The sequence below is a fragment of the Lytechinus pictus genome, chromosome 10 (assembly GCF_037042905.1).
Source record: "Lytechinus pictus isolate F3 Inbred chromosome 10, Lp3.0, whole genome shotgun sequence".
Classification (NCBI taxonomy): domain Eukaryota; kingdom Metazoa; phylum Echinodermata; class Echinoidea; order Temnopleuroida; family Toxopneustidae; genus Lytechinus; species Lytechinus pictus.
The window spans coordinates 20,040,996-20,053,710 of NC_087254.1; the positions used below are offsets into that span (position 1 = coordinate 20,040,996).

The 12,715-nt window shown below is 35.4% G+C and overlaps 1 protein-coding gene across 1 annotated transcript; it reads left to right on the forward strand.

The window, feature by feature from the left end:
- The first annotated feature begins 1,242 nt into the window (after positions 1 to 1,242).
- On the forward strand, positions 1,243 to 5,020 carry LOC135155672 (uncharacterized). The gene is made up of 2 exons (XM_064105519.1): positions 1,243 to 1,874; positions 2,725 to 5,020. Exons 1-2 carry the CDS (start codon positions 1,607 to 1,609, stop codon positions 4,293 to 4,295), a joined length of 1,839 nt encoding a protein of 612 aa, XP_063961589.1. The 5' UTR covers positions 1,243 to 1,606; the 3' UTR covers positions 4,296 to 5,020.
- Positions 5,021 to 12,715: the final 7,695 nt, after the last annotated feature.

Genomic DNA, 12,715 nt, shown 5'->3' on the forward strand with positions numbered 1-12,715 from the left:
TATATATATATATATATATATATATATATATATATAATGTATATGTGTGTGTGTGTGTGTGTGTGTGTGTGAAATTATACATGTACAACAGCTTTGGCAACTCTTTTATTTAAATATTTTGTGAAAGAAATGGATGAAGAGAACAATGGTAGGCGTAGCTTAAATCAAGGTTCCCCAGAGCTAACTACCCTTTGGAAAAATTGGTGATGCCGAAAAATAAAACCTCAAACAATCCCATACCAAGTGGATGTATATATATATATATATATATATAAATGTGTAAAGTTATACATGTACAACAGCTTTGGCAACTCTTTTATTTAAATATTGTAAAGAATTGGATGAAGAGAACAATGGTAACCCACCTTCACCCGACAAAGGAAACCCACCTTCACCCGACAAAGGAAATTATAATTGGTATAGTGTTGAAAATCTGTCTATCTGACGGTCAAGCGGATCGGGGTCGCCCTAGCCACTAACCCGTCTCTGTGGTCTAGTGGTTAAGGCACCGGTGTTCAAAGCTGGGGGCCCGGGTTCGATTCCCGGCAGAGACATTTTTTCGGCATCACCAATTTTTCCAAAGGGTAGATAGCTCTGGGGAACCTTGATTTAAGCTACGCCTACCATTGTTCTCTTCATCCAATTCTTTACAATATATATATATATATATATATATATATATAATCACAAAAGGTTTAGTAAATGCCGTAGAAATAAAATCGTAGATTTTAAAAGAAGCATAGCTCTACGGCATTTACTAAACCTTTTGTGATTATTCTATTCCTTATGCCGAAGCAGACTATTTCTATATATATATATATATATATATATATATATATATATATATATATATATATATATATATATATATATATTTATATTTAGATATAAAATTTAAAATGCGCTATTTGAGATTTTTTTCTACTCTGAATACGTGAATATGATTCACTTATTGTCATTTTCATCAAACGTGTGTTTCACTACTGGTAATGCTGACACCATTGCGTACACCGCATGAAAAGCAAGGGGGGGGGAACCATTTGGAAAATATGTGCCGAGGCACATATTTTCCAAATGGTTATTATATTCATCACATTATGAATGCATGGCCAAAGGTAAATGTATTTTTTTTTCATGAGTAAATAAAGCGCTATTATCATTTTCTCAAGTTCACTGAACCTCATCGAATCTGTTAATAGCGTCTTTCACGCGGCTATTGAAGTCTTTCCGTATCGAGCTATCGCATACTTCATGAACAAGGTATCGCCATGCACTTGCTGTAGATAATCACAAACCTAAGTAAATAATGTGTAGTTGATATCTGGCATCCTTTAGTGTAGTTTATGTTTGGATCATTGGTATTTTAGCCATCGTATTCGTGAATTGTCTGGTCACTTCAGTTTTACATGGCGGTCTTGTGACAGATTTGCAACATAGGGGAAATTAAGACCCCAATTAAGAGCCCATCTCCGAAATTCGGACACAATTTGCCCTAGACAACTACTGAGAGATGAAGGTTTGCAAAAGGTAAGGAAGTAGATACACCCGTCCATGATGCCCCTTTACATTGATCATCTGCAGTGACTATACTCTGAACGTTGCAGCGATGGATGTTTTAACAGATATTGAACTTCAGGCAATCGCAGAGGAGGTTGGAGTGGAAATAGGCAGACTTGGTCAGTATTTAGGCTTCCCACATCACAAAGTTCAGTTTTACCAGTTACGTAATCGTATGACATGGTCATTCTCTGGAACCATGGAGTTGTTGTATTGTTGGAGGAGGAAAACGCGATTCACCAAGGATCAGAGAACAGTATTGATGAGCAGCCTCTCAGCTGCTGGTCTCGGAGATCTCGCCGACAGAATCCAGCAAGGTAGTTTTAAAAGAAGTCATTTTGTTTATTATTTATTATCACCATTTTTATGACGATGGTGATCATCATTATTATTGTCATTATTATTATCATTATTATCAGCATTATTATTATTATCATTATTATCATCATTATCATATCAGCATTATTATATATCAATATTACTATTCTTATTCTTATTACCAAAATTATCATTATTATGATTATCATTATGTTTCTATTTTTTGTTTGTTTATTTATTTTTCGGTATTCAATTCCATGTAGGCAAGTTCACCAAATTCCAATTTCTGCAAAAATAGCATTACGATATGGTTTTATTGCCTCGCCTACATAGCATAACGACACTATAGGCGCAACACTGAAATCTTAAAAAGTTATTTTTTTAAAATGTCATTATACCTTGGGAAGTGGATATGGGTCTAATTCATGGAATTTTGGACACAAGGGAGATCAATGCATTGCTGATCATTTTAAGTGAGTTTCAGGGCACAATATCAAGGTCAACGGTCATTTAGAGTTATCGAACTACATGAATTGTGTTTTTTTGAATAATTATTCATCCTAGTTATTTTCCAAATAAGCATTGCTGCTATGGCTGCTATATTGGATCGCGTATCGCAGGCGAGACTGCCAGATGCGTTCCATTGGTAAAATATTGAGCCCCAGAATTCAATATTTCTGTTAACGCTTTCTTTCTTTTCGTTAGCGGTCAAATTTGGACAAATTTGCAAGAGATTTCCGAGATAAACTGTTTTTTGTGCTGAATATTATGTAGTATGCATTTATCTTTCTATCGGTATTGTCAATACACAAACGTTACATACTCATTTGCACTTGTTCTTTTGTGCAGGTGAATTTATTGCACAAGGGCAAAACACAGATGAATATGCCTCTACAAGGCCCATAGCCACGAAGAAGGTTCTTGTCTACATGGTCTACGCTAGTTCGTTCTTTGTCCCTATCGCTAGTACCATATGGTCTGTTTCCTGTTTGAATCTACTTTTCCTGCCAGTGGAGATCAAAGAACTTCGGGGGCATCTTATAAGTTACTACGAGTCAAGCGTTTGCGACTTGAAGACTGTTCCATGGAACTCCTCCAGTATTTTAAAGCTTGATGAATTGTACATCAATTTAAATCTCTTAAATCATGACTTCAACAAAGGAAACGGATTGGTACGGAAACCTATTTCCCATTCAGAGCTTTTCGACCTGAAAGCAAAGAGCGGCAAAGTTGCAAAGAGGGTTCTCATTACAGGCGACGCAGGGACCGGTAAGACAACATTGTCTTGTAAAATAGCCCATGATTGGAGTAGGTGTTTGTGGGGATTCTCCATCAGATGCACTCCTATTGTAATCCTTCTTCAGCTACGGTTGGTAGACCCTAAAAACAGTCTTGGCCAGGAGATCTTGAACCAAGGTCTGGTACCAACAGATCGGCATGGTACTATAACAGCTGACTTGATCGACAACTATGTCAGCCGGAATCCAGAGAATGCTATCATTATCTTTGATGGATACGACGAGTATGTGGATGGAAGTTTAAAGGAAATTACTAAAGGAGGGATCTTTGATATTCTCAGATATAAATCATTCAGGAACACGATTGTATTGGTCACTTGTAGGCCATGGCGAGAAGCAGACTTTGACGATATCCCTGACTATACTCACATCGAATTGACAGGATTCAATAATTCAAACGTGGTAGCATTTGTGAAGAATTTCTTTGGTCACAACGAGAAGAAATCCGATAAGCTTCTGACATGGTTGTTTGGTGACGAGTACCTTGAATCAGCAGACCGACTACTGCAGGAACCAGAGGCCATAACCTGTGATTATGATTACTCCAATTGTAGTATGAAAACCGTGTCCTACATGGCAAGGTACCCCCTATTTCTGACCATGTTTTGCGAGCTCTCAAAGAACGAAGACTTCCTGGTAGAGTCCTATAAGGTCTCTGACGTGTTCAATCATATCATAGAATACATGTACGAACAATACATAAATAAAATAAAAGACAGCAGAAGGGTAACAGACCTTGTTGATTTCGACTGTTTAAAGGTTAATTTGGGAAAACCAGCATACGAAGGGTTTCAGGTACAAACAGATGAGACTCCCAAGGAGAAAACTGTGTTCACTGTCGAAGAATTCGAAAACGACACAATATTCAGATTGGGAAGTGAAATCGGGTTCCTCACCAACATTCCAGAGCACAACTATTACCGAAACATAATGCCTCGACGAAAGGTCTACACCACTGAGTTCTTCCATAAGTTTGCCCAAGGGTATTTCGCATCTTGCTACCTTATGCATATCCAAAAGAAAGCAGTCAAAAGAGTGACTCCGGGAGGACGCTTCTACGTACAATCGTATGAACCACCATCAGGTTTTTATGGTATCGTCGGCAGGTTGGACAAGAACTGAATTTGGGTAACCTTACCATTTTTAATGGTTATTGTTGAGGGAACTAGGAACGCCTGATTTAATACAAACTTGATCGTGTGCATAAATCAATTCACTCAAAGAAAGGCAATTAATTAGCATAAGTGATTCATGGATCAGATGTAATTGGACCACCTGATTATTAATAAAAATCGGTTATATGAATAGTATATTAAACTGACTGTTCTACTGCAGTATAAAATACTTTCCTAAAAAATAAGATCGACCTAATTGGGTCGGAGAAGAAAGTTTGGAGCCAATGCTTGATAAGAGCAAATATGAATTGCAACATTGCGAAGTTTGTTATTTTAAGTAGAACTGATTATGTCCCTCGCACTTTTGCCTAAATAACCATCTAATCACCTTCCTTTATCTATCTTGTTATATATGTTCTTTCTTATCCTATCTTTGTCATTTCACGTCATTCTTCCTCTTCTTGTCCTGCTTCTGACGCACAACTCACGGTGTGACTGAACGCGCAACGCAGGTCAACTCTGGAAGATTTCTTTACATTTTCTATTTCCTCGGGGGATTTCCACACACATCACATGAATTGAACGCATCAATAGATTCACCACCTCACTCAAACTCTTGGAATACTCTTGTATGGCGACGGTACATCCAGATTTGAAATGAATATCAGTTTATTCTATTCCCACTGATGTAGGAGAATAGGCAGTGAAATAGTGAAATTATAGTGAACTCGACTTACCATCTTTATGAATTTTGTTTCGTTTGAAGTTACCAGAGTTCATTGGTTGATGAAGGGGGTGGGACTGCTTTTGATGGTAAGAGGAAATGAGCATAAAAGTTGTAGAGGTTGGAGGGATGATGGTTGTGAGATTCGGTGTGGTGTGATTCTGACTGAATCACTATATTTCAAAGAATCACTTATCATGCTTATCGTGCACCAGTGAAGTTTTGATGCTTTTGGATGACTTAGTCTTCAGTCATACTGTTGTCAGCAAGAACGAAGGAGTACCTCTCGTTGATATACCGACCTGAAAATCTGAATGTACTCGACATGTTCTTTGGTAAGGCATTTATCCTTTTTTCATATACCAGGTACCTGGGAGAAAACATTGAGTCCTCGTTCAACTAGCACTTATGCTTTCTACTCTTGCACGTGAAATAAATCCCGACCATAACCATTTACCAATAAAAGGATTTACCACGTTAACGATTTCGACTCTAGTAAGTTGTCCTAAAAGTATTTGGCCATACATACCATGCCGTCAGAGTTTTATTGTCAGGGAAGCCTGGGTATGATTAACTGTCCCTGTCCAACCGTTACTCAACCACACAATGGAAAGTTGTGTAAGATGGGTGTTTATTGAGCAGTCCCCATACAGAGAGTGGCCATTCTGTTGAGATTATCCAGGGTACCTACGAAGATGGATTCTTCTAGGGCACAGTCCTTAGAAGAAAACTCTTTTGATCCTTGTTAACTGATAGCCAAACATTTCGACGACATGTCTACGGTACGACCGATTCATGATGAAGTACACACAGGCATTCCACCAGCTATTCGAAACAATCGCATACCTCATAGCCATACTTATGACCGATGGAACTTTGATAGAAGAGATAGGTCTTAAAAGCAGTATGATGGTACCTGGGATCCAAGCTAAATAAAACATACAGGTTATTACAAGAACGGTTTTGAGTCCTTTCATCCCTGTTCTACCCGGGGGCGGGCGTGCGACATTACCAGCGTTAACCGCGGCGTGAATTGCGGCGATCTGACGAGAATGGCGGCGCGAAATCAGAAGGAGTCGAACGTTCACGATCGTGGTGATGATCACGGCCAAGAGTGGTATGATGTTGTAAACGACGAAGCTTGGTTTGATAATTGACAAACAGATGTTTCCGAAAGGGTGACACTCATTCGTGATGACACTCTGCAGATAGGATGCACTAGAAATGAGAAGAGCAAGAAGCATGACAGTGACCAAAGCACCAGTCATCCTTTTACGTGTTACAAGAGATGTATACTCGAGTGGTTTGGCTACAGCCATGTAGCGGTCAACAGACGCCAAAGTCAAAATCCACATCGATTGCCAAACAAATGCGGTACAAAGAACATTAATTGTGTCACCTATGCCCTTGCTTATTGTTACGTAAATAAATAAAACACCTGAAGTTGAGCACAACAATCCCGTGAAGAGGTCGACAGCAGAGAGACACATCAGACAAACTTGAGTGTTGTCACTGAAACAGTCTTTAACCCTTGGCACTGTTATTAAGTTGACGCAATTGAGTGTTATTGACAGGATTGCGCACAATAAATAAGCGTACACGTAGAAGTCTTTCTCCTGTTGTGTTAATATATAAATTCGTGAAATCGTTTGAGCGCTTTCGTTCGAATAATTGGTGTTGGAGGTCGTAAAATCATCCATGGTGAAATAGATCAATGGTACGAGATGCAACGTGCAAGGTTTATTTCAAAGAAGTTGTCTTCTGAATTTCTTTGTTAGAATTATTATTTTGTCCTTATATTTTCCTTTGTACCGGTGTCGCTCACTTCTAGAATATCAAGTCAATGATTTTCAACCTTTCTTCCCCTGAGCACGAATCTTTCAAAAGTTATCTTTCTTACAGAATACCTCATACTTTTTTGAACGATTTTCTGATAATGCAAAGCTTTTGCATTTCAATTTATATCTTAGGACATGACTTTTTGGAACGCCCTTGTTTGACGTTGTACTTTGACATCCGGAATACACCTTTACACGTATCTCATTAACTGCGTAGGAGCCTTTCCTAAAGCTCAAACTTTAAAAAACAATTAAGCATGTCATTCTCATTTTTTTGGACAATTTTGGCTGTTTGAAATGATATTTTTCCTCGCTCGCCATTTTTTTGCGGGACAATGATGTGATCATGGTGATAATTGGTTCATTAAGTCTCCTGCATCTCGTGATATTCTTGTGAAAATAATCAATTTGACCAAGACAAACAGCTGTGTCCATTTTTATGTTACGTGAAACTCTCTCATAATAACCTTTTTTTTTTTTTTTTTCAAACAAGTCATAATGATCAACACCTTAGCAATCCATCTTATCTCACTGGATGTTAAACTCAACCATTTGCTAATATAGTGTCAATACTCCTATGCAGAATTGGGCTTTATCTATCTGAGTTTTCTCCAATCTATAAAAATCATGATTCCTTAAAGGACAAGTCCACCCCAACCAAAAGCTGATTTGAATAAAAAGAGAAAAATCTAACAAGCATACATGCAACACTGAAAATTTCATCAAAATCGGATGTAAAATAAGAAAGGTATGACATTTCAAAGTTTCGCCTAATTTCACAAAACAGTTATATGCACATCCTGGTCGGTATGCAAATGAGCAAACCGATGACATCATCCACTCACTATTTCTTGTGTATCTTATTATATGAAATATGAAACATTCTGACTTTCTCCTCATTGTCAATTGAAATAACAATTAATTTCTCCCTGAACATGTGGAATTAGCATTGTTTGATACTATATGGTTCAGTCAAGTTGGTCTATATTGTCAAATATGTAAAAAAATGAAATATTGTATAATTCAGACAATAAAAAACAAAAGAAATAGTGAGTGATTGACATCATCGACTGACCCATTTGCATGTCTCTGAGTTGTGCTTAACACTGTTTTGTGAAACATAAGCGGAACTTCAAAATGCCATAACTTTTTTTATTTCACATCCGATTTTGATGAAATTTTCAGCGTTATGTTTATTTGATTTTTCTCCATTAATTCAAATCAATATTTTTCTGGCGTGGACTTGACCTTTTAAATAAATATATGATGACTGCACAAATAGTTCAATTATTGTTATAATAATTTCACAATGCTTTGTGATTGTTAATCAGGTATTTACATTTTATTGATGATCATTTAGTAATAATCCTTCTGATTTGGTAATACTTTAGGCCTTTAGGCAGTTAGGGGATGGTCCAGGCTGGATATATTTATATCTTAATAAATAGAGTAAAATTTACAAAGCAAAATGCTGAAAATTTGATCAAAATCGGATAAAAAAATAACGAAGTTTAAATTGAATTTGAAAGATTTGCATTATTCCGGTGAAACAGTTCTAGACATGTCTTTATGAATATTCATTAGGTGGGCTGATGATGTCATATCCCCACTTTTCTATTGTTTTTTATTGTATGAAATTGGGTTTATTCAAAAATTTTCTACCAATAACTAAAAAAATATTAGATTGACAACTGATTAAGTGCATTAGTTATTTATTGCCGCAACTTGTTTCATCATAATGGAGACACATCATTTACACATGTATGAAAAAATGAAACATTTATGATTTTATGTTATAATATAGGAAAAGGGAAAGTGGGGATGTGACATCATCAGCCCACCTAATGAATATTCATGACGATGTGCATATAACTGTTTTCACAAAATATTGCTAAACTTTAAAATTCAATAACTTCGCTATTTGTTATCCGATTTTGATGAAATTTTCATTATTTTGCGCTGTGAATTTTCCTCTATTTATTTAGATATAAATATTTTCAGCCCGGACCATCCTTTTAATGCTTTAAAACTATATTCATCAAAATATTAACTGTAATCAAAATATTTATAATGTATCAATCATCATACAACTTAAGATTAACTATGGGAATAACATACTTGACACCTGCCTATGTAACACATGATCTAAAAATCCGAACATTCATGTTGACTAATGCTTGTATTTCGATCTTATTTGTTAATGATGTAAGAAACATAAATAATCATAGTCATTAATCCTGAAATTAGAATCGAGTTAATGACTCTAGCAATATCGTAACATATTTTTAAACGAGCAATGTGGAAAAATCTTTGAGTCAGAAAGCAATACCACAACGATACATATTCCTAAACAACATGACAGTTTTTTGCCAAACGTTACTCACCAAAAGATAATATCTGGTTAGAGTTTGAAACTTCTGACAATAGCCTTTTTTCCACGTTGGTAGAATGATATCATCAATGCATTATTTAATTTCTCTGACTCCAATTTACTAGATAATTTTGATCAAATATTCATAATGTCAAGAGTCCTCAAAAGGATTGCCTGTCAAGTCAGAACAATATTCATAATATGAAATGCAAAAAGTAATCATTTTCACAAATAAGGTATAATTAAATCATCCATTCAGGAGATTCGCGAAAGACAAACTAACAGTCAGCATTCAGGTTCACTATCGTGACCATCTATTGATTTCCGGCTGCTCCAAACATTAATGTTCATACTAAAAGAACAAAAAATGAGCACCAATAAATGCATCCATATCTTCTCTACATATTTCTAACAAACAATTAGTAGAGTCGACAAATCAAAAAAGTATGTTTAAAAATTAACAAAGAGTTCCTCGATTTCTGTGAACAACCGATCATAAACAGTAATACAACAAAAAATGTATTGCCAAAAATCATCACGAACCATAAGGTGACGAATAATCCGAATTCGTATGCCAAAATTCATAATTAATCTTGCTGAATTCCCAGATTGGAACTAATTAAGTATTCTCTGTTGCTCAATTCCTATACATTTAAGTGTAGGGTGTGTTAACGTAGGGGGGAGGGTGGGGGCTAGATGTTATTATTATTTATTATTATTTTTTTTTTGGTATGTAATTTTTATATTGTGTATGATTTATATTTGTGTAATTTTCTTTTATGCTATATGAGGATCCCTCGGTAGACCAGCAGCACCATGATTGATGCTGCTGAGTAGGGCCATCCTCCCGGTTTTTTTTTCATTATCAATTCACATGTATCATTTTATATGTATTGTTATTTGTTTTTTTTAACGGAAATAAATTCAATTCAATTCAATGTTGAATGTGGTTGAGTGAGGGTGTTAGATGAGTGAGCTAAGTCTACATGAGGGTGATGGATGAGCGAGCACACGCTGAATTATATTACACCAAGTGCTGGAATTCATTCTTGATATGTCATTATTATGCTTCCTTTGAACTTAAAATATGTATACCATGTTATCCTTCCCGGGTGATGATTGCGTCTGAAGTATAGCGTACTCGATACAGTAGAACCTCAAATGTAGAATATCGCCCTCACCTGTTCATGCTGAAATATAATTTAGCGCACTACAGTGTATTAGTCCAGGATAGAAGGGGTCGAACCTTGTTTTTTTATATATACAATGTTTTTCTATGGTTTCTTGTCAATTCGAGGGTGCTGATTCCGAATCTGAATGATGCCACTCGTGTAACCTTGAGCATTTTCTGCAAATTGGCAAAATCCAATATGGCCGCCAAAATATTCAAATTACCCTTGAAAATCATAAAATTGTCCACACATTGGCTTTAAAGTACATGCAATTGTGCTGCCGGAGTGAAATAATATCTGAAAAAATGATTTTTGTCAAAATATTTATTTTCTTGATATCAAAATGGCCGCCATCATAGACCCCTGTACAATATGAATGGGGAAAATTAATTTTTACAAAATTGAGCACTGAAATGCAAGTAATTATGATATATGAGTGAAGCAATGTCTGTAAACATGATTGCTAACGATATATATCATTTGTTATGTCAGTTATGTGATAAATCCTGTATTTTGATATTCAAAATGGCCTTCAAAAGCCCTAACACTATGAATGGTGACACAAAAAAATCACAAGAGGGAGCACTAAAATGCATTTTGTTGAGATAAACGAGTGGAATACTGACTAAAAACATTATTGTTAACGAAATTTATTATTTAACATGCCATGTATGTGATAAACCCTGTATTTTGATATTTAATATGACCGCCAAAGGCCCTAAAATTATGATCTACGATGTGAGAGAGGACAAAAACAATCACAAGGTGAGCACTAAAACGTATTTTTTGTGGTAAATTAGTGGAATACTGTCTTCAAATATAATTTGCAACGAAATATATTATTCGGGTTTCATATTTGTGTTAAATATTGTATTTTGACTTTCAAAATGGCCGCCAAAAGACATTGACTGTATTATGTACAATCGATCTGGGAAACCAATTTTGACATGAGTCAGCACCATAACATGCATATAATTGTGATTTAAGAGTAAAATATTGTCTGAAAACATAATTCCTAACAAGATATATCATTCATTCTGCCAGGTAGGTGATAAATAATGTATTTTGAAAGTCAAAATGGCCGCTACAGGCCCTAACGGTAGGCCTATTATGTACTTTGTGAATGGGAACATATAATTTTAACAGAATTTGGCTTTGCTTGACTAAATGGTGTTGCATGTATGAGTGAAATATCGTCTGAAAATATGATTTTGTAACCAAATAGATCATTTCTTATGTTATTTAGGTGATAAATGCTATATTTAAATTTCAAAATGGCTGCAATATGTTTCTTTGTGGAAATTATCTTTCCCCATTCAAATTTTACATATTAAGATAAGGGACTATGGCGGCCATTTTTCATTTTTAAAAGGCTGCATTCATCACCTTTATGACACAAGCTATGATATATTTCGTTAGAAATCATTGAGTTTAGACAATACTTAACACTTACATCAAAATTAAGCCATTTTCATAGTAAAAATTTTGTCAAAATTATCTGTCCCCAGTTACAATGTACATACTACTTTGGGCTATGGCAGCAATTTTGAATTTCAAAGTAAGGCCTTTATTACCTTCTCAACCATTATGTGATGTATTTAGTCAGAAATCATGTTCAAGACCAAATTTTACCTATACATCACATAGTTACGTGCGTTTTTGGTTCTCATTCTGGTGATGATTAGTTTCCCTATACGCATGTTACAGAATTTGTAGGGGCTTGTGCGGCCGTTTTGAAAGTCAAAATACAGTATTTATCACTTATGGGAGAGGAAATGTTATATTTCATTAAAAAAATCACGTTTTCAAACAATATTTTCCTTATACAACAGAATTATATGGATTTCATAATCAGGCAAATCCTAATTCATTCAAAAGTATTTGTCCCCATTTACATTGTAGATAATACTGTAAGGGCCCATAGGGGCCGTTTTGAATTTTACAATACAGCATTTATCTCATGCATGAAAAATGAAATGATATGTTTCGCCAGAAATCATGTGTTTAGACAATATTTCACTCGTATAGATTACAATTACATTCATTTTATTGTTTTTACTCTTGTGAAAATTAGTTTCTTCATTCACTTTGTTCATAATACAGATAGGGCCTATGGCAGCCATTTTGAATGTCAACATGCAGCATAATTACCGAAATTGCAAGGGAAATGATGTGTTTCGTTAGAAATCCTTGTTGTCAGACAGTGTTACACCAATATTTCGCAGTTATTGGCATTTTAAAGTCAAACAAATTCAAAGGTTGTGAAAATTATTTGTCCCCTTTTATATATTGTACACAGTATAAGGGGTCTATGACAGCCAT

What these genes read in the sequence shown, in the direction of transcription:
- LOC135155672 (XM_064105519.1), top strand. Translation starts at nt 1,607, where the DNA reads ATGGATGTTTTAACAGATATTGAACTTCAGGCAATCGCAGAGGAGGTT. An exon ending in CGCCGACAGAATCCAGCAAG is followed by an intron (nt 1,875 to 2,724) that starts GTAGTTTTAAAA and finishes TCTTTTGTGCAG; the next exon opens with GTGAATTTATTGCACAAGGG.